At 41.4% G+C, this 20,007-nt stretch overlaps 1 protein-coding gene across 1 annotated transcript in view; it reads left to right on the plus strand.

Annotated features, from left to right (window-relative positions):
* Nucleotides 1-1,500: 1,500 nt before the first annotated feature.
* nkd1 (NKD inhibitor of WNT signaling pathway 1) overlaps nt 1,501-20,007 on the plus strand; it is a 47,714-nt gene continuing 29,207 nt past the window's right edge. The window contains exons 1-3 of the mRNA XM_054771208.1: nt 1,501-1,689; nt 1,787-1,819; nt 2,000-2,103. Coding sequence (XP_054627183.1) covers nt 1,665-1,689; nt 1,787-1,819; nt 2,000-2,103 — 162 coding nt within the window. The 5' untranslated portion in view covers nt 1,501-1,664. The remainder of the gene's footprint in view (nt 1,690-1,786; nt 1,820-1,999; nt 2,104-20,007) is intronic.

The following is a 20,007-nucleotide window of genomic DNA, read 5'->3' on the forward strand; positions in this document are numbered from 1 at the left end:
CTTGATTCTCATCAGATTCGGCTGGCAGCGGCAAATCTTCACTTGACTTCATTTATCTTATTCACGTCCGACGAAAAACATGCATAGTTTGCATCAAGACGATCATTTTCTGTTGTTTTTCGGCTAAAAACTCAACAGCTGGAGATACTTGATTTTCATCACCAAAAAACACAAAAAAACCCTTCCAAAACCTAAAAATCAGAGGAACAGTACTTGATTTTCACCTGAGTTGACAGCAGCAAACCTTAACAAACTTATTTGTTAAGCTGTGGGAGGAAAAGCACGTATAGTTAGCATCGAGGCAAGTCATTTTATGTTTTTCGGTAAAAAATAATAATAATTGGAGATACTTGATTTTCGTCAGGTTTAACTGGCAGCGACAAATCTTCACTTGACTTCATTTATCTTATTCACGTCCAACGAAAAGCATGCGTAGTTTGCATCAAGACGGTCATTTTCTGTTGTTTTTCGGTTAAAAACTCAACAGCTGCAGGTACTTGATTTTCATCACCAAAAAACACAAAAAAACCCCTTCCAAAACCTAAAAATCAGAGGAACAGTACTTGATTTTCACCTGAGTTGACAGCAACAAACCTTAACAATCTTATTTGAACAAGCTGTCGAAGGAAAAGCACGTATATTTAGCATCAAGGCAAGTCATTTTATGTTTTTTGGTTAAAAAATAAATAAAAAATGGAGATGCTTGAGTTTTATTGGATTGAAGTGACAGCCACAACTCTTAACACACCGTCCAATGGAAAGTATGTATTGAAAACAGACATGCGTGCACACGGCAATATATGGAGGCAGGAAAAATGGTCAAGTTTGTTTTCATTTATTGTGTGATTTATTGGTTCACTGACTTGGTTCACTTGGTTCCACGAGACCGAGAAATCCTGTCACGTTTTAATCTTTCCAGATCTTGTGACACCTCTCATAGTTAGTCATTTTCTGTTGTTTTTCGGTGGAAACCTTCAATGTTCTGCCCGATGGAAAGTGCGTATCGTTTGCATCAAAACAAGTCATTTTCTGTCGTTTTTGGTTAAAAACTGGAGATACTTGATTTTCACCGGATTTCATCGACAGCAACACATCTTCACAAATTTATTTGAACCCGCTGTCAAATGAAAAGTATGCATAGTTAGCATCAAGGCAAGTCGTTTTCTGTTGTTTTTCAGTTAAAAACTAAAAGATTGGAGTTCATTGTCAAATAAAATCCACATATGGTTAACATTTGGGACGTTTTGTCTTTAAATATACAGTGTAAATATAACATATTAGCATATCTATGTTTTGAGGCTTTTGACAAAATGAAAAATACAGTTTAAATTCATTTTGTCAGTATACAGCCCTCAGTAGAAAGAGTTTGGAACCCCATGAACTACAGTAGACAGCTATCTTTTTCGGAAGTACTTTTATTATGAAATAAGGTAGCCGGAAGTCGTGTACCCCCTCTTGTACGCGAGCTGCTAGCATCACAGCAGAGGCTCGTTGGTTCTCCAGCGGTGCGGACGTGCTCGCTCCTACCCGCTTTTATCACTCCTTTCCGCGGACTCTTTACGGATATATCTACGCCCGTTTGCTTCGCTTCTCCTTTTGTCGCCATTTACGGTTCATCGCCTTTGGACTATTATTCATCTGATGGTGTGCGCCGATGCCAAGAGATGGGTAAACTGCACTCGAAACATGGTGAGCTTTTTGTTTGTTTTTATTAGTGTTGGTCCTGCCGGTGTAGTAGTTGTTCATTGTGTCCTCTTTCTTGTCTTTCCACTTTTTTATTTTAAAGCCACTATTTGCAAAGCGAGGGAGAGCCCGGAAGGTAAGAGCACTTTTTAAGGGAATCATTTGGGTCACTTTGAAGGGGCTCACAAGAGGGAAAGAGGGGTGCTTGTAGACAACATGCGCATGGACACCCGCCCCTCCTCCATTCAAAAAATATTATCAAACAATAAAAAATAAAAAAATAAAACAATAAAATAAAATCTGTCTTTTGTTTTAGGCGACAGCTTTGTAGTCAATGCCTGTTTGGCTCGGAAGGGACTGGACGACTGGCTCGTGAAGCAGGACTGTCACCTGAAGACCAAGTGCGCTTTGGGCACCCGAGTGAGTTCCCCCCCTCTTGTCTCTTGTGCAACCTCCTTGCTTGTGCTTGAACGCTTTTTGTCACAATGTGAGCAGCAAGGCGTCACTTTGTCCCCCCCGAAAAGTCGTGCATTGGTGAAGTGCAGCACTGGCCACTTCATTAGGTACACCTGCACAATCTAAGGAGATCCACTGCAGGCCTTCTAACGGTGCAGTACTTTTCCAACATTTCGTGATTTATGTTTGCAGTGATTTTTACTGTTGCGGCTCATAACGGTTCACATTGTTTTGCACCTCTCATGCCACTTTCATTTTTTTATATTACAGCCAAAATTGGCCGCAGTAAGCATATGAATATTTCCTCATGTATACGCTGCTCATGGTTATTTCTACAGTTGGTACAACTTGTTAGAAGTGTACAAGTTCTAGTTTGACATTGTTACCTGCCGCTATACTGCCTGGTGCTGTTCACATCAGCATATACACATAGTACTTATTTTGTACTGTGCACTCATCTGAATATATAGTACTTATTTCTGCATATTAAGTACTTATTAACCTTATTTTTGGCGTTTTTTTGGATGTAAACCAGAAAAACGCAAACATTTGGAGATACTTGATTTTTGTCAAATTTCATTTTTTTGTAATGTATGCATCGTACAAATTTTGGAAACGTTTTTGTTGCGTTTCAGAGAAACGCGACAAAAATTAAACATCGGAGATACTTGACGTTCGTCCAATTTCATTTCTGGTAACGCACTCTCAAAGTGTGTATCGTCCAAAATTTGCGACTATTTTTGTTTAATCGGAAACACACCGTAATAACCACAATCGTAAATGAGAAAAATGATTTCGTTTCTCGGAGGAAAACCAAAAATTGGAGATACTTGGTTTTCACCAGATTTAACTGGACAGCTATAAATGGCGCGCTGTGTAATGGAAAATATAGATTGTTTGTTTGTCGATGTTTTTACATTTAAATCAGAAACGACAAGTCTTTTTTTGCATAAAAACAAAAAAATCAAACACTGGAGATACTTGATTTTCATCGGACCTAACTTACTGTAATGCACCCTCGAATGAACAGCATGCCTCATACACATTTTGTAACTTTTTGTTTCATTGCAAACACAAAGAAAAGTCGTTTTGTTGTTTTCATATAAAATAACTAGAAATAAAAATGGGAGATACTTGATTTTCACCAGATTGAATTGGACAGCTCCAAGACGTGGTGTCCGGTGACAGCATGTATTGTTTCAAGATTTTTTTATTTTTGTCAGCCAAGTCTTTTTGTTATTATTTTTTTGATGTAACAAAAAAAAATGAAGATACTCCATTTTTGTAAGATTTAACTGGACAGTTACCCGTAACACTGTCCAGATTCCCAGATTCAATCCGAAATGTAACGTATTCTTCTTTTGCCCGTGCCTCACTCCTACACAAAGTTTCACTGAAGTATCTTAAGTGGTGTTTTGCATAATTCTGCTCGTAAACAAGCAAACGGCCATCGTAACACACTCTCATCGCCTCAAAATATCAGACTTTTTGATGCAACAGTTCTGTTTGACCTCATCAGACTGTCTCGGTTTGTTTTCATTCTAACAGTCCGTTGGCCTCTCGAGGGGATCAAATATTGGTTTTCAGCGCAGTTCAGTTTTCTGTTTGTTGTTTTTTTAGGCAACAATAGATCAAGCTTGACTTGAAAGCATTGTAGGGTGACAGTCTGGTGACATGTGAGGATCGTAAAAGCAAAGCCGGTGGAGGAATGTTGGTCATGCTCTTGTTTATTTTATTTTATTTTTTTTAGCCTTGCCGTAAACACAACCGCTGTTGTTGTTGTCAAGTGGAGGGGGAAATCCTTTTGGAATTGCTTCAGAGGAGCTTTAAGCCTCTTTGGTTAACGGAGCCGTCCTGTAAACGATGCAGGAATCGGCGGCCGTGGTGAAGGGAAAGAGAGAATGGCTTCCTCCGCCCACTCTTGGAGAGTAGAAATGTGTCTATCTGTTGTACGCAGCCCGCAAGACCGATGTGATGTGTGGCATTCCTCTTTAGGGAAGAATTCAAAACATTCTTTGTTGTTTTTTATGACACACTAAGACGTGCGCTCATGCAGAGGTAGGTGTGTAAAGTTCACGTCGTGCGGGCGAGATACAAGTTCACATGCTGGGTGCTTTGTGATAGGGGTCTTTATGGGGGGGGCTGGCGACAAGACAAACTTTCTACTAATCCAGCACCAGTCTAAAGTCTTCTGAAGTATTTGACAAGGTTGTCTTATCGTGACTGTTGACAACGTAGAGTTATATCCCTAGTTTGGTTCTGAATGTGTAAGGCAGTTCAAAGCACTGTTAGCAAAAAAGACTTAATGTGTCGGCCCTGATGAAAACCCCGTATCGCCACAGGAATTATGATTTTAACATGCGGTTAACAGTGTAATAACAGCTGGGCGTTTATTTACCTAAACAGCAAATTAGAAGTAGGGCATAATTGGAGAGAGGCGGCTATTTCCCAAATATGAAAACCGATAAATGACGAGTGAATTTTTTAACTTTAACTCATTCAATCCCAGCCATTTTTCAAAAGACGACCCCTTCAGTAGCGGCCATTTTAGACTATTTTGACATTTGAAACATAGGTACGTTTCAGGGAAATATCAGTTCCCAACAAAGGAGGGAGGAAAAGGGAGGAAAAACAGCTTTTTGTGAAGATACATTTTAAGAATGACGATCACTTTGACACAAATGTTTTGCTTTTGTGACAGCTCAGGTATCTAAACAACTATACCAACATAAACAACACAAAAAAGGTGTTGTTTTACATCAAAATAACAATTTATTTACAAATATAACACCACAAACTATTTACAATTTTCACATTTGGAACTAAACTGTGCGAGTGTGCATGCGTTAAAATTTCCAGACAATGCGTTACCTGAACGCTGCACTCCTCCATGCACTTCCACTTCCTCCTTGCTGTCGAGTGTGTTTTTATATGCAAATGATCCATGCCAAACGCTTATCAAATGCACTTCTGCCACCTTGTGGCCGTTTTTATGGCTTAAAGCTGCTCTCAACAGGACATCTACCAGTGTGCACTTGTGTCATCACCTCTTTTTGCCTTTTGCGCAAAAAAAATTTAATAGATGTATAAATACATCTTTGGGATCGGGCGTCCGGGTTTATAAAAACGTACAAATAAAACTTTGGTATTGAATGAGTTAATAATGATTTGGAGTGCATGAGAAAGCAGAAGGGAAAACATAGCTCTCTTTGCCTTGTTAACAAGTATATTGCACAACAGAACCAATGTTGTAACAGTGGCAAGCGACACAAGCACAAGAAGATGTAGACCAGGGGTGTCCAAAGTGCAGCCAGGCGACCATGTATGGCTTGCTGCTGTTTTTTTTTTTTGTTGGCCCACAGAAGAAAACAACAGCAAAAATGGAAAAAAAGACCAATAAATTTAATGAGACATAACGGCATGCAGCATACAGTAAAGTCCAGAAAAAATAGCATAAAGTTGAATCATTAATCACACACATATTTATATTTATAGTTATATTTATAGTTATATGTAATGTAAGGAGAAAAAGTTGCCACTAAAATATGCTTTGTCACTAAAAACACAAAGCTGAGATGCAGTCTTTTTTTTTTTTTAATTAAAAACAGGAAAGTACGTTTTATGACACTGCATTTTTGAGATCGTGTAGCCGTTGGGCATAGATGACAAGCATGTAAACCACACAAATGCCAACATCCATAACAACAAAGTCTCTCTCATGCTTGCACTACACACATGAATCCAGTGTCTAGGATCGGGGGGGGGGATCAAATCTGATCTTTTGCAAGCTAGTGGACATTTTTAATGGTTTTGCACGGTAGGCACTAATGCGAGCGTAAGCTTGAAGGCTCAGTGAGGTCACTATGAGCGCTGTTGGCAGGTGGGTCCTGACATATGACATTGAGGTCATGTGATACCCCGTGTGCATCCTGCTGTCCGCCCCTCCCTTAAATATCAAATGTTTCATGTAGATATTGAATGTCCCATGACGACTCCAGTATCCTCTTTCAAACTTCTCTGATGTGATATCCTACTTTACTTTTATTGCATCCTTTCATTGATTACAAAAAAAACCTAGTTCCCCCCCCTTCTCTTGAAAATCGCCCTTCCCCCCCCGACTGGTTCCCCCTTCTGCCCTCACAGACTCCCATCTGTTTGGTGCGTTTACTCGGTGGCCTTGTGTTGGTTGGATGAAACGAGACGGCGTTTGAAAGGGTGGGGGCCTTGGTGGGCAAGTGTTCATCGTGACACTGGAGGCCCCCTCCTCCCAAAGTGAAGGGAGGGGATCGTGCCCCGCTTCAGAATGTCACAGTAGATGTTGGAATTCATGTTTCCCTTCAATGAACCACAGCTTCCCTAGTATGGGCAGAACTCACGCAGCCCCGGACCATCACGCTACCACCACCATGCTTGACTGTAGCCAAGACACAGTTATCCCACCAAAAGACCGGAAAAGGGTTGCTAGTTTTGTTGCTATTGACAATTAAGTTGTCAAAAGTGGGTTTGATGTGACTTTGGTCAGGAAGACAGTGCATGATATGCTGCATGGTGATATGTCAGGAAGAAAAAGGGGAATGCTCTGCTTCACAATGACACAGTACATGTTGGAGTTTATGTTTCTCCTCAATGAACCGCAGCTCCGCCATCACTGGCAGCACTCATGCCCTCCCAGGCCATCATGACGCTACCACCACCATGTTTGACTCTAGACAGTAATGGGTGTGAGTTGACTCATTTTCAGTGGATAGTGAATCTGTCCTGCGTTACAAGCTGCACGCTGACTACTCTCAAGTATAGCCACGTTTACTTTCTGTATTATTGACCCTTGAGAAGATATACTGTACTGTAGTAAAAGTACTGCAGAAAATTGAGGGCTGTACTCACTTTTGTGAGCTACTGTAGTTTAACGCCAGTGTAGCCCCGAAATGGCAAATAAACACTGAGTATCCGTCAATTACAAGCCATTCAATCTCAGGCTGAAGCATCTTTCTAATGAATGGAAACATGCAACATCTAAGGAATCTGGCAATGCCATTGGGAATATTGGGAAATGTTTTTGCGTGGTGATTTAGTATGTAAACCATGAAAGGGGTGATGAGAGACACCTTGATAGGATGCTATCCAAAAATTCCAAAAGGCGCCTATTGGGAGAAAACAAAAAAAATGAAAGCACAATCCCAGCTGCTAATCCTCTAAAGATTCCGCGCACATTCCCTGCAGAAGACTTTGATCTCCTGGCATGCATCCGGATGATATCTGACTCTGAACCAGACACACATGCATGTGCAAAATGAATCAAAACAATACACGGCATACATGGTTTTACTTCAAAAGAAGGACAAATGTGATAACTGTTAGAGCGTACGAGTGCTTATGGTTTTGTTCATTTTGAACATGCTCAACAAAGTTACATTCAGATGCATCGCAATTCAACGTGTCTGAAAAGGAGTAGGACGAAGCGGAGCTTATTTAAAGGGATAGTTAGGATTTTTTGACATGACATCACCGGTGACTTACTTACTTACTTCTCAAAACAATATGCGTTCAAAAGAGTAATACATTTATTTCCATCCCAAAAATCAGACCTCACAAATCGCTCTGCGTTATATTTGTCTCCCGCTGTATCCCTGCGCCCTGTCGCCTCTCCATTCTTGTGCATGTGATGAAAACACTTGTTCTTCCGCGAGGCATCTTGTGTACGTGTGTGTTCCACAGCGGAAGAAGACGCGAGCGTCTTCACCATATATGCAAGAATGGAGAGCGTAGCAGCAAGGAAGTGTATTTGCAAGTGAACTGGCGTCTGCATTGACACACAATGTCAACTTCAGCATATTTACGGGTTATTTCTCCATTGTTTGTCCAAATCCAGACAACGAAAATTACACCAATTCAAAATCAGAAATATTGTGGGTTTTTTTGTGAGTGTGATTTTTGCTAAAAGTGTTCATTTTATTTTCTTTGGGTCTTTTTTTTGTTTGTTTGTTTAATTTATTTTATTTAAAAGGTCTTGACATTCCAGTTACACTGTTAAATAAAATTAAAGTTGCTTTTGATGCGATGTACATTATTACGGTACATACGTATTATTACACTCATGAAAAAATGATCTGAAATTTTGACAATAATACTGTTTATCGGCAATAATTTGTGGGACAATTATCGTTCAGCAACATTTATCGTGGCATGCCAAAGTAGTAAGATGATAAAGGTGACCACAGAGGTGTTATTTCCACAGGGCTCTAATAAACAGGTTTTTATGCCGTAACTACGAAGATACTCTACTTACAAATAAGGATTCCTACTTTGCTGAAACTCACTTGTCATGGTCGGGTCTGGAACCGATTAACAGCGACAAACGAGTGATTACTGTTATAATACGCAATTACAGTGTGAATGTGAATGTGGTACCTGATAAATGTCTTGAAACCCTCAGCAAATAAGCAATTTTAGGGGGCTTAGTAAAAGAAAAACAATTGCATGCGACGCCAAACTGAACATTAAAGCGACCCGCCCGCATGCAAGAGCAGCCTAAAGACTTCCACTCCATCCTCTCATGGGAACGCTTCTTTTAAAAATCACACAGCCCCTCTCCGGCCAGGTGCTACCCCTCCGCCCTAAAGGCTGAAGGCTTTTCTTCCCTTTAGAATGTGCCTCCAAACTCCCCCCCCCACATTTTCTTCAAAGAGCAACAACGGGCCGTCGTCCCGTGGGATCACAGGGAGGGTCGAGCCTGCTGGGAGAGGGCCATACGTCACACGAGCATGCATAAGAGGCCAGCCGGTGGCGGTGGAGGAGGTGGAAATCGGACAAAAAGAAGGAGAGGAAGAGGAGTCTGCATCTGAAAGGTGCTTTCAGCATCCGGACCAAGGCCCTTGGCTTTGTCAAGTTGACAAACACAACAGCAGATGCCCCCCCACCCAAAGAAAGAGGGCACACAACCTGTCTTTTATTGCGCTCGGAGGCTGAGGGGAACACGTCTGAAAGACCTTTTTTTTCTAAAAAAAACCCAAAACAAGAAGGACCAGGCAGACTGGGGATAAGTTCCACTGCAACTCTCTTTGGAGGATAATTATTTCGCAGGCTGCACATTTACCTCCTGCACACGAGCCCAGAGAAGAAAACTGCAAACCGTGAAAGAGTCTTTTCACATGGCAGTGATCGAGCCACAGTGGGGATGGTTTTTGGAAAGTTTAGCATGCAGACGACACGGTAAAAACTGCAAAAACGCCTCATGCCATGTCACTTTGTAAAGTAAAGCACTTTTTAAAGTATGCAGGGGCCACACTCAAACCAACGTAATGTACATTGCTTTACAAGTGTACTGGAACTAGAGCTACACCAATTATCCAATTAATTGACAACTATATTGATATGAGATAAATTGCTTTTTGATTTAAAAATGTAAATATCCTCAGATTTCAGCCTGTCACGTGGATATTTTTTAATTTCCTTAGTCATCCACGAAAGCAGACCTATTTTTGATGCGCAAAACAAGATAGTCAGCGTTGACTTCGGAAAACGGTGATCAACATTTTTGCTTCTTCGGATATGTTGCAGTTTGTGTTTGCTGCGTATTGATTTGGTCCGTCTGGGGCCTGACCCAGGGGTGTCCAAAGTGCGGCCCAGGTATCATTTGACGCACGCGGCACATTCTAAAAATCAAATTTAACAAGAAAACAAAGAAAATCCATCAGTTTTACAAGAATAAATTCAAAAAGAAAAAAAAGTAATCTAATGAGTGGCAATTTTATAAGAATAATGTAGTATTACGTGGAAAAATTATGTCATTTTAGTAGCTTAAAGTTGAAATATTAAAGAAAAAAAGATTTTTTCTTTTAAAAAAGTCGGAATATTATGAAAAACAAAATAAAGTTGGCATTTTTTGAAAATTAGTTTGGGGAAAAAGTTACAATATTGTGGGAATAAAGTCAAAATATTATGGGAACAGTCGTTCCTCGCAATATCGCGGTTCGATTAATGCTCCTTCACGATATTGCAATTTTTCACAAATTTATTAATTAATAAATGATGGCTGCTTCATGGTAGACTATGGTCTATTATTAGGCAAAACATGATGAAGTACAAGAGAGTACTTAGGCGGCAGTAATGCCACAAAACATTGAGAAGTTACCTTACATTACATTACCTTAACACTGCATGAAGTCACATCGATAGATAGATAGATAAATACTTTATTCATCTTCAAGAGAAATTCATGGCATGTCCGACATGGCAGAGTGGGGGGAAAAAAAGTTCTCCTCCCATTCGGCGTGGAAGTGGTAAGTTTTTGGTTTCTTTGGCTTAAAAAAGAGTGTCATCTCTCAGAAAGACAAGTGTGATCATGAGCTGGCAAAAATGAACTCAACATTTTTTTTATAACCTTTGTAACGATTTCAGTAAGGAGTTGTCAGTTGTTGTTAGCTAGCGGTCATCTCAAGTCCCTGCAGCATACCAGTTGGTGTTATATTTATGTCTACAGGGCTCTAATCATGTTAAAGGTCGTATTTTGCAGGTTTTCTATGCTCTTGACAACAATGAAAATATTCCATTAATTAACTCCAGCCATTTTTTTCAAAAGGCAACCCCTTCAGTACCGCCCATTTTATAAGTATTGACTGATCTTTCAAGGCACACAAAATATTGTGTTCTATGGCCATATAAACATGGAAGCTACCAAAACAAACATTACACTCCCGTCTTTCATCAAAAACAAAAAAAAAAGTTTGTTTCTACCTTTTTTCCTTCTTTAGTAATCAGCAGTAGAAAATAGGTAAGTTTCAGGAAAATATCAGTTCCCAACTAGAAAACGGAAAAAAACCCAGCTTTTTGTGAAAAGATGCATTTCAAGCATCACTTTCACTTTGACACAAATATTTTTTTTGCTTTTGTGACAGCTCAAATATCTAAACAACTATACCACAACATAAACACAAAAAAGGTTGTTTTACATCAAAATAACAATTTGTTTGATTTATAACACCATGAACTATTTACAATTTTCACATTTGGAAATGAACTGTGTGCATGCGCTAATATTTCCCTACAATGCGTAACCTTCACGTTCTTCCACTTCCTCCTTGCTGTCATGCATGTTTTTTTTCCATTCAAATTCACATGCCGAGCTCTTATCAATGCACTTCTGCCACCTTGTGGCCGTTTTTATGGCTTAACACTGGTCTCAAAGTGACATCCATTAGTGTGCAGTTGCCACTCGCGCAAAACAAACGTAAAAAGACGAGCGTCTTTGGGATCGGGCGTTCGGGTTTATAATAACAAATAAATATGAATGAGTTAGTATGTAATCCTAATTCATTTATCGTAGTCGGGTCTGGAACCAGTTAACCGCTATGAACCAAGGACGACTGTAAAGTCATGACTTTACAAGAAGAAAATGTACATAGATTATTTAAGAAAGCAGAAGAATATTTGGAAAGTTTTAACAAAAGCGCTCATCAAAAATGGGGGGAAAAAAGAGCAAAGACTGAAGTTCATGCTAATAATACGCTCTTCACCTACATCACAAAGCTATTTTATCTTATACAATATGTATAACTTCAGCTTTACAAAATATCAAAGTGGCCCATCCTTTCATTTTTCTGATGCGGGCTCTCGGTGGAAAAAGTGTGGACACTCCTGGCCTAACCGATTTCTTGATTAATTGAAACAACAAGTGTCAGATTAATTGACTAAGAAAATAATCGTGAGTTCCAGCGGACCAGTGCAAATTAACTGGAGCCACCCAAGAATGTGAGAGATGCAAAAGAACAGCCATCATGCTTTGCACGTAAGAGTGCGTGGCTTCTGGGGGGGAAATTAAAGGTGAGTGGGGCTCCCGTAGTGGCACCGCCGAGCTCCTCTGGTGTGTGCGCGCTCGCTCGGTGCTCATTTTAATCACCCACTTAAAAGGCTCTGCTCAAGTGGGTGTTTAAGTGTTTAAACCCTGAATAATTCTCCCTTGTTTGTTTACCGCGTCTCCCCCCACCATCCCCTCCCGCCCTTGTGGATTGCGCTCCGGCCCGTCGTGTAAATGCTGAATAATTTCTCCAAAGTGGCTGATCAACATCTACATAAAATGGTCTCTCTTGAGATGATGCATGCAAACATATGCAAACGTGTTCAAGTTTGTCTCATTCCAACGTGGGCGACTCTTGCAGTGTTTTTCTCCATGTTTTTGAGAGAGAGAGAGAGATGTTGCTCTACGGAGGCCAAAAGGCCACCTGAGGTAGAATCAAAGAAGCGTGCTAAGGTAAACAGATCCGGGAGAGCATTGTGGCGGCGGTTCCTCAGCTCTTCCTGTGGCGCCAGGCCTGGATTGTCTGCTTTGGGATGTTTTGCGTGGAAGGGAAGATAAACAGAGGAGCGGCCAGGCTGAAATGAAGGCTGTCCGTCCTCTCCTCTCCTCTCCTGGAGTGTTTATGCTCCACAGGTGCCCGAGTGTGGACGCTGGAAATGAAGATGATGAACCCTGTGCTCCCTTAAAAAGACCTTTTGACCTCACCTCCGCTTATTCAGCCTCTTCCTCAAGTTGCATCATTAATGGCTGTGGAGGGCTGAAGCAAAAGGGTCTCAAGTCTTCGTTGGACTGCAAAACATGGTCCACCCACCAATTCTTTCAACATAAAATGATTCCAATTTAGCTAAGACTAGAGGCTCTTTACTGGACCTGAATTTTTTTTTGTGGTTTTAAGTCAAAAAAGTGAAATTAAATAGCATACGTCATCCTTTTAAAACATAAATGCAAACATAATTATGACGCATGCAACGTGTATTATTCAGGAAATGAGCAGTAAAAGTTCCATCTATTCGTCATTTATATTTCTTTTACATTGTTTTTTTGCGTGTAAACCTGTAATTATTCTCTATAAAATGCATTTTTTTTTATATGTTAGGTGTCTGGAAGTGAGTTTCACCCTTTGACCAAACGAACGAGCAGAGCAAACGCAGCGAGTTCCTTTTAACCAACCCAAACATGGCCGTTTGTCTTTGAGGGTGTTTTTTTCTCCCTTTTGGGCTTCATTTAAAGAAAATGTTAGTGTTTGTGTGATTTAATTACATGTTGCATCTTCGTCATGTGCACTGCTCCCAAGTTCATTATGGCCGGCAGTGACACAAGCCATTAATTCCAGGCTGCTATGAATAGAAACGTGCCTCTCGCTCTGGCGTGTTCGCGTACAGTAGTTGGAGCGTCTATTTCTGACGCTGTGTTTACTCGCTTTGTAATTAGAGATTTTTTAGGTGCGCGCAGTTAAAAGGTCAGATGTGACGGATGTTTATAGAGGTGGTGGCTTGTGGCTGGCAGGAAGTCTGCGCCGAACACGCCTCCTGTGTGGATGAATGTGCATGTGCTGTAAAAGAAGACATAGCCACCTTGGCACTGAGGGGCCGCTAATTTTGGGAACATGAACACTTGAGATGGTTACAAGGTGCAGGGAATGTGAGTTGAGATAGTTGAAAGTTATCATTTTACAATTTCATCGCAAAGATTGAAGAAGTGTTTGCTTCCCGTGTTGCTAGTCGCCTTTTGGGAGACATTGATTTTTTTGGTAACATTGAAAATGTATTAGTAGCGGAACATCTAAAGCCGAATGCGATCCAGTTTTTCCCATAGAACATGAAGGAAATAGAAATAATCAGTTCCAGGGTCAAACTGTGGCCTTGATAAAACATTGATTACATTATAGCTAGGGATGCTCCGATCGGTCGGCCACGGATCAGTATCGGCCGGTATCACGTGATCGGCATATGCCAATGCTTTTGTGATCGGCGTTGGCTGTACTATTGCAGTCAGCGATCCATGCGTGCAGTGTGGTGTCGTGCCCTAATGAACGTCTTGGCCATCAGGCTCCTCCCACTTTCCTTCACACTGGTCAGGTGTGCCAAAAACAAAAACAATCAGTCTACCATGTGGAAGTTGGCTACCAACACATGCCATGGAAACTATCGATCATGAACAAACACGGATGGTTAGCATGCTAACCACGAGGCCCCCGTGCGGCCATCCAGCTATCATTTTAATTATGAATTATTTAGGATTGTTTTCTGCATGTAAAAACAATTCTCTGTTAAATGTATTTCTGGTTAATATTTTAGGGTGTCTGCAATGGATTGATTGCATTTACGTTATTTCTGATGGGAATAATCGCCTCGGTTTTTGCACTTTTTGATTTTTGTTTTTTTAATAACTTCCCAATAGAACACTGGCATGAAAATGGGAGTTCAAAACAAAGGTCATTCACAAAGATAACAATTCTTAGGTTTTCCCATAGTCGATCAAGGAAATGTAGTCAAATGCCTATCTCTGATTAAAACCTTATTCCCTTGAGCGAGGTACAAATGAGGATCTTTGTCTTCCAGAGGAGCCGGCAGTCTTCTGATGAACAAATGAGTTCAAAGCGGGACTCCTCAAGGTGTAACTTGTGGTTTTGACATTGACATTGTCAAGTCAAAGTGTTTCCTTTCATTTGTCTGTGGCGCTGAAAGGTTGAAGTACCTGTCACTTTGTCGGGGCCCTGGAGGTAGACTTCCTCCCCCACGCACTCGAAGCTGGCGTCTGAAGTCGGTCTCTGCCAGCCACGACTTTGACTAATTGTAAAGACCCTCCAGACCCGTCTAGTGCACCGCACTTAAACCCGGAGGCAGGCAGGCTGGCTGCCACCAAGTCGTCTGGGCTCTTCTAATCCGCCCTGCTTTCCATTAACCAGTGACACGTGTGAGAGCGTTGCGCCTCTCCAGAGATGACTCACTTCCTTCGAGGACACAGCGAGACATCCAAGTGCATCCAAACAAGCTTGTGGAAATGAGACGTGTCATTTCAGCCTTTCTTTGGAAGCCGGCTTTACTTTGAATATTCAGAGGGGTAATTTGTCTCTTCTGGCAGGCGGAGGGCACCTGTAGATCAGGGCCAAGCGACAGTCTGACTCCTCCGTATTCCAAACCACAGCTTATCCTTCGGAATGCTGCGTCCCCAAGTGGAGTTTATTGACTGCAGCAGAAGAAGGTGTCTTAAAGATTCACCTGTACCTCCTGTTGGGGATTGCCGTGATGAATGACTTCAATGATTTTAAGAACTGTGGAAACCATATGAATATCGTAATAACATGGTGGAAAATGAATGGATTGTGGTTCCCCTGACTGGAAAAGTTAGCGTGTGAATACATCTGTGTCTGTTCTTTCCAGCTGAAATTGATTGTAATCAATATTTCGGAACAACAAGGATAACTTGAATCTGTTAGGGCTGACATACAGCATGCATTTAAATGAAGCGGCGTAGCTCTGAGCTTCAGCTCCTCGTTCTGCCTTTTGTTTCCAGCGTGAGCCAGAGACTAATCGATTATTAAAATAGTTTTTTCTCGGACTATGTATTAAGTTCACTTTTTTCAAACGCTTCAGTTTCTGCCATCCAAGATGATGTTAATTAATAAAAACAGAGAAATAAAATTGTAACTATTTGGAAAAGCAATTAAATTAAAAATGAATGGGGAACAATGCAAAGTAATGTAAATTAATACTTTAAAATGAATATCATCTCCCTGTCATCCAAACTTAGTTTAAGTAATAAGAAATTGAATTAAAAAATATTGTCATGCCATCCAGATGATTTAAATAATATTAAAAAGAAAACACACACACAAACTCTATTTAAAATGTTATTTACCTTATTCACCAAAGAGTTATTTATACGGTTTCCTGCACCCGAACGCCCGATCCCAAAGATGTATTTAGAAAATTTTTTGCGCGAGGGGCAAAAAGAGGTGGTGACGTGAGTGCACACTGTTAAAGTCGCTTTAAGCCATAAAGAAGCACATTAAGCTCGGCGTGGATCATTTGCATGTATTAACACAATCGACAGCAAGGAGGAAGTGGAAGAGCATGGAGGAGTGTAACGTGCAGAAGGTTACGCATTGTAGGGAAATTTAATGCATGCGCGCACGCGCGCGCACACACTTTAGTACCTAATGTGAAAATAGTTCATGGTGTTATATTTGTAAATAAATTGTTATTTTGATGTAAAACAACCTATTTTTGTGTTGTTGTGGTACACTTGTTCAGATATTTCAGCGGTCACAAAAGCAAAACATTTCTGTCTGTTTTCTGTTTGTTTTCTCCCTTTTCTACTCGGCAACTGATATTTTCCTGAAACTCACCTATATTCTACTCCTACTAAAGAACGGAAAAAGGCAACACCTTTTTTTCTGACGAAAGACAAGAGTCTAATCTTTCCTTTGGTAGCTTCCATGTTTATATAGCCGTAGAACACAATATTCTGTGCGCCTTGAAAGATCAGTCAAAATGGTCTAAAATGGTACATACCCAAGTTTCTTTGCCGTCTAAGCAGAAAGTGTCTGCATTTGTTTTGCCTATAAAAGGTGATTCAGACTCTTTGTGGTGCATGAAGCAGGATGTGCAAAAAGAGGCCATTGCTGTTCCTGTAAATTGCTGCAGGGGCAATCATGCGGTTAGACTCTTGATCTTGACATATTGTATCCCCCCCAGCTCCTCCCTTCTGCTGCGATAATGCTTTGATAAACACTGTGATAAATGTTAATTGCAGTGCTCGTATGTTTTTCAAGCGCTAATAAAGGCTGTTGGCTTGAGTAACAGGTGGGGTTGAGAGCCCGCGGGCGGGCCGAACTGTAAAAAAGCTTATCTTCGCAGGTGTAAAAGTTTAGTAAATGGGTCATTAAAGCGTCGGCCAACTTCACACATGAAACATTAAAAAAAAAGAGAGAGAGGGTGGGAGATTACTCGACATCAGCATGTTTCTGAGGCTGCAGAATTGAGCGCCGTAAATCTCTGCTAATATTCCACGCAGCCTGTCAGGAGGCGACTTTTGATGTGGGCCAAATCACATGACCTGCTGGAGAATGATTGGTGGCTGTGCTGCATTGCTGTGGTATACAGTCGCTGAACACGTGGCCTCTTTTGGGAAAAACAAACAAGTTGAATGCCCCCAAAGTGGAACTATTGGTAATGTAACGTCATTCAACCAAATCCTGGGGATAAAATATGCCTCGAAAGCAGGGATATTCAGCTGGCGTGCTGATCTATGACAAGCATTTGTGCAATAGGTCCTTAAAAGCAGCAGAGTGATCCTGTCATAGTAATGATTGTTGAGTAGCGTTTTGTCATCATACAGAGGATCTTTGACTGCCATTTTTGCAGTAGGTCCTTTAAAAATAGCTTGAGTCCTGTCATACAGAGGGTCTTTGATAGGAATTTTTGCAGCAGATTCTTAAAAACAGCAGAGCTCTCCTGTCATATAGAGGATCTTTGACTAGCATTTTTGCTTGCCCGGCAAGTATGAATGCGCAAATATGAGATGGGACGCTGATGCGCCCCATTGCACCTCCACCATTCAGTGAGTGTTTTGTTGTTTTTGCTTCACAGTGTGAACTGTGGTTAACTTCTTTTTACACTTTTATGACAGTTATGAATGTGAAAGCTGGACCAAAAACACGGCCTGTACAGTTGAAGGGTTTTCTGATTGTGACCCTTGACAGGATTATTTCTATTTCCATTATTCTCAATGAAATAAATGTTTCTAAATCTAAATAAATCGGATCAGCGTTCAGATTTGGCTGTCAGATTCCACTTTGCGATAAGGAGAAAAGAATACTTGAGTTATTACGAATGTACTGAGCATGCTTGCCTATCCTTGGTGTGTGGTGTGGTGACTCTCTCCATGACCGGTGTTGCGATGGTAACCCTTCTGGCATGTGCAGCCTCCCCAAAAACCCCCCATGGTGTCGCTGACCGAGCAGCACTTTAATCACAGCCCAGCTTCCTGCGACATTGCCTGCCGACGGACGTCGACTTTGTGGCTATAATTTGCTTCCTGGGGCGCAGGAAGAGAACGCGGGTGTGCCGTGACGGAGGTGATGTCAGGCGTGGGGCCGCAAAGTCTGCAGAGAAGGTGCCTGTCTTAGATGGCCAAATGGCGCTGGGGTCTTTGCTAATGTATTCAGTGCAGCGTATGAGAGTGGTGGTCTTTCTTAAGGCAAAGTGACAGGGCAAGGCGGTTAGCGTGGTGGAGACTCAGGAGAGAGAAGCTTTTTGTGGGTTTTGATTGCTGAGCATGTGGCTTCAAAGTGGATGTTACTTTGCCTCAATATTTGCATATTGTTCCTGTTGGATCAAGCCTACAACGGCGTTTTTTCAAGCCAAAATCCCACACCCTAAGCATCTCTGGTTGGGAACTGTTGGATTCTACCCAGAGGGCACAGAATTTGACAAATCAATCGTCATTTAGAGCTTGAAGTACGCAAAACGAGTGCAATACAGTACAATATATCACACGCTGGTGCACTGAATGGAGTGAGGTTCCCTTGCCTGGCTAAGTTAGCGTGTCTGAAAACATCACAGCCTAAGTTAGCATCAATACATCTATATCCACTCAACTTTTGCAGCATAGGAGAGTTGTTTTTTTTAGCTACTGCCATATTTCTTAACAGCCGACAGGCTGGATGAAAGTAAGTAGAATTAAGTTCCCCTGACAGGCAAAGTTAGCGTCAAATCATCTGTGTTGTGTCAACTTTTGTAGCATAGGACTGTTTTTTTTTAAACTGCTGTCATCAAATTCCTCTCAACAACAACCAGCCGACTGGAGGAAAGTGAATGGAGTGAGGTTCCCGAGGCAAGCAAAGCTAGTGTCAATGCGTCTGTGTCCCCTCAACTTTTGTAGCATAGGAGAGTTGTTGTTTTTTTTAGCTACTGTCATATTACTTAACAGCCAGCAGGCCGGATGAAAGTAAATAGAGTGAGGTTCCGCTGACAGGCAAAGTTAGCGTCACGAAGTCTGTGTTCTGTCAACTGTTGTAGCACATGACTGTGTGTTTTTTTTGTTTTGTTTTGAACTGCTATCATGATATTCCTCAAACAACCGGAAGTCTGGAGAAAAGTGAATGGAGTGAGGTTCCACTGGAAGCCAAAGTCAGTGTCAATACAGCCGCATCCCCTCAGCTTTGGGAGCATGGGACTTTTTTTTTTTTTTTTAATCTACTGTCATCTTGTTCCTTAATAACCAGCAGACTGGCGGAAAGTAAATGGAGTGAGGTTCCTCAGGCAAGCAAAGTAAGCATCAATGCGTCTGTGTCTCTGTTTTCCATCATAGGAGAGTTGTTTTTACCTACTGTCATCATATTCCTTAACAAAAACAGATCATGTGAATGGAGTGACCCTGGCAGATGAAGTTAGCTCTGATTCTGCCTATTAACAATGCTGTTCCACTTTTGAAAAAGTGGGAGAACTGCTGATTTTGGACTTTGGAAACCTGGGAAAGGAATATGCATGTCAGTCTTCGGATGAAGACCCTCTGAGACTTTGGGTGGTCCTTCCACAGCAGTGGTACAGCACACACGCGGTGCTTGGGAGGAAGCCCTGTGTTTTTGTCGCAATATCAACAAACAAATCTGCAGTGGCAATCAAATAATTCAGGCGTGTGGACACGTGCACATGTTCTCGTAACAGAATGGCTCGACATCAGAAGCCTTTGGAGGTTCTTATCAAATAAAACCGCATTGTTAAACACGACACGACTTCCTCTTGGCACTGCCTTCATGCCTATCGCTGCTTCTTATAAACTTTGACATTTAGGAGAACCCAAGTATGGTGCTCTGTCTGTTCTGGAAGCCGGCCAAGAAACGACGCATTGCAACGAGTGATGAGCGAAAATAACAGATTTATCTTTTGGATTGGAGAGCAACACGGAGACATTCATTTGCCGTAACGATCAGTCTAAAGATTCCCCCCTCCCTCATTCCTGCCTTCCCTCCGTGCACGGCTTGCGTCAGCTTTGCTTTGCAACGAGATTATCTGAGATCTTTATTTCATGTGTGCAAACGGATCCCCTTTGAAGGCCAAGCTCGACTT

The sequence above is a fragment of the Dunckerocampus dactyliophorus genome, chromosome 3 (genome assembly GCF_027744805.1).
Source record: "Dunckerocampus dactyliophorus isolate RoL2022-P2 chromosome 3, RoL_Ddac_1.1, whole genome shotgun sequence".
Taxonomy (NCBI): Eukaryota; Metazoa; Chordata; class Actinopteri; order Syngnathiformes; family Syngnathidae; genus Dunckerocampus; species Dunckerocampus dactyliophorus.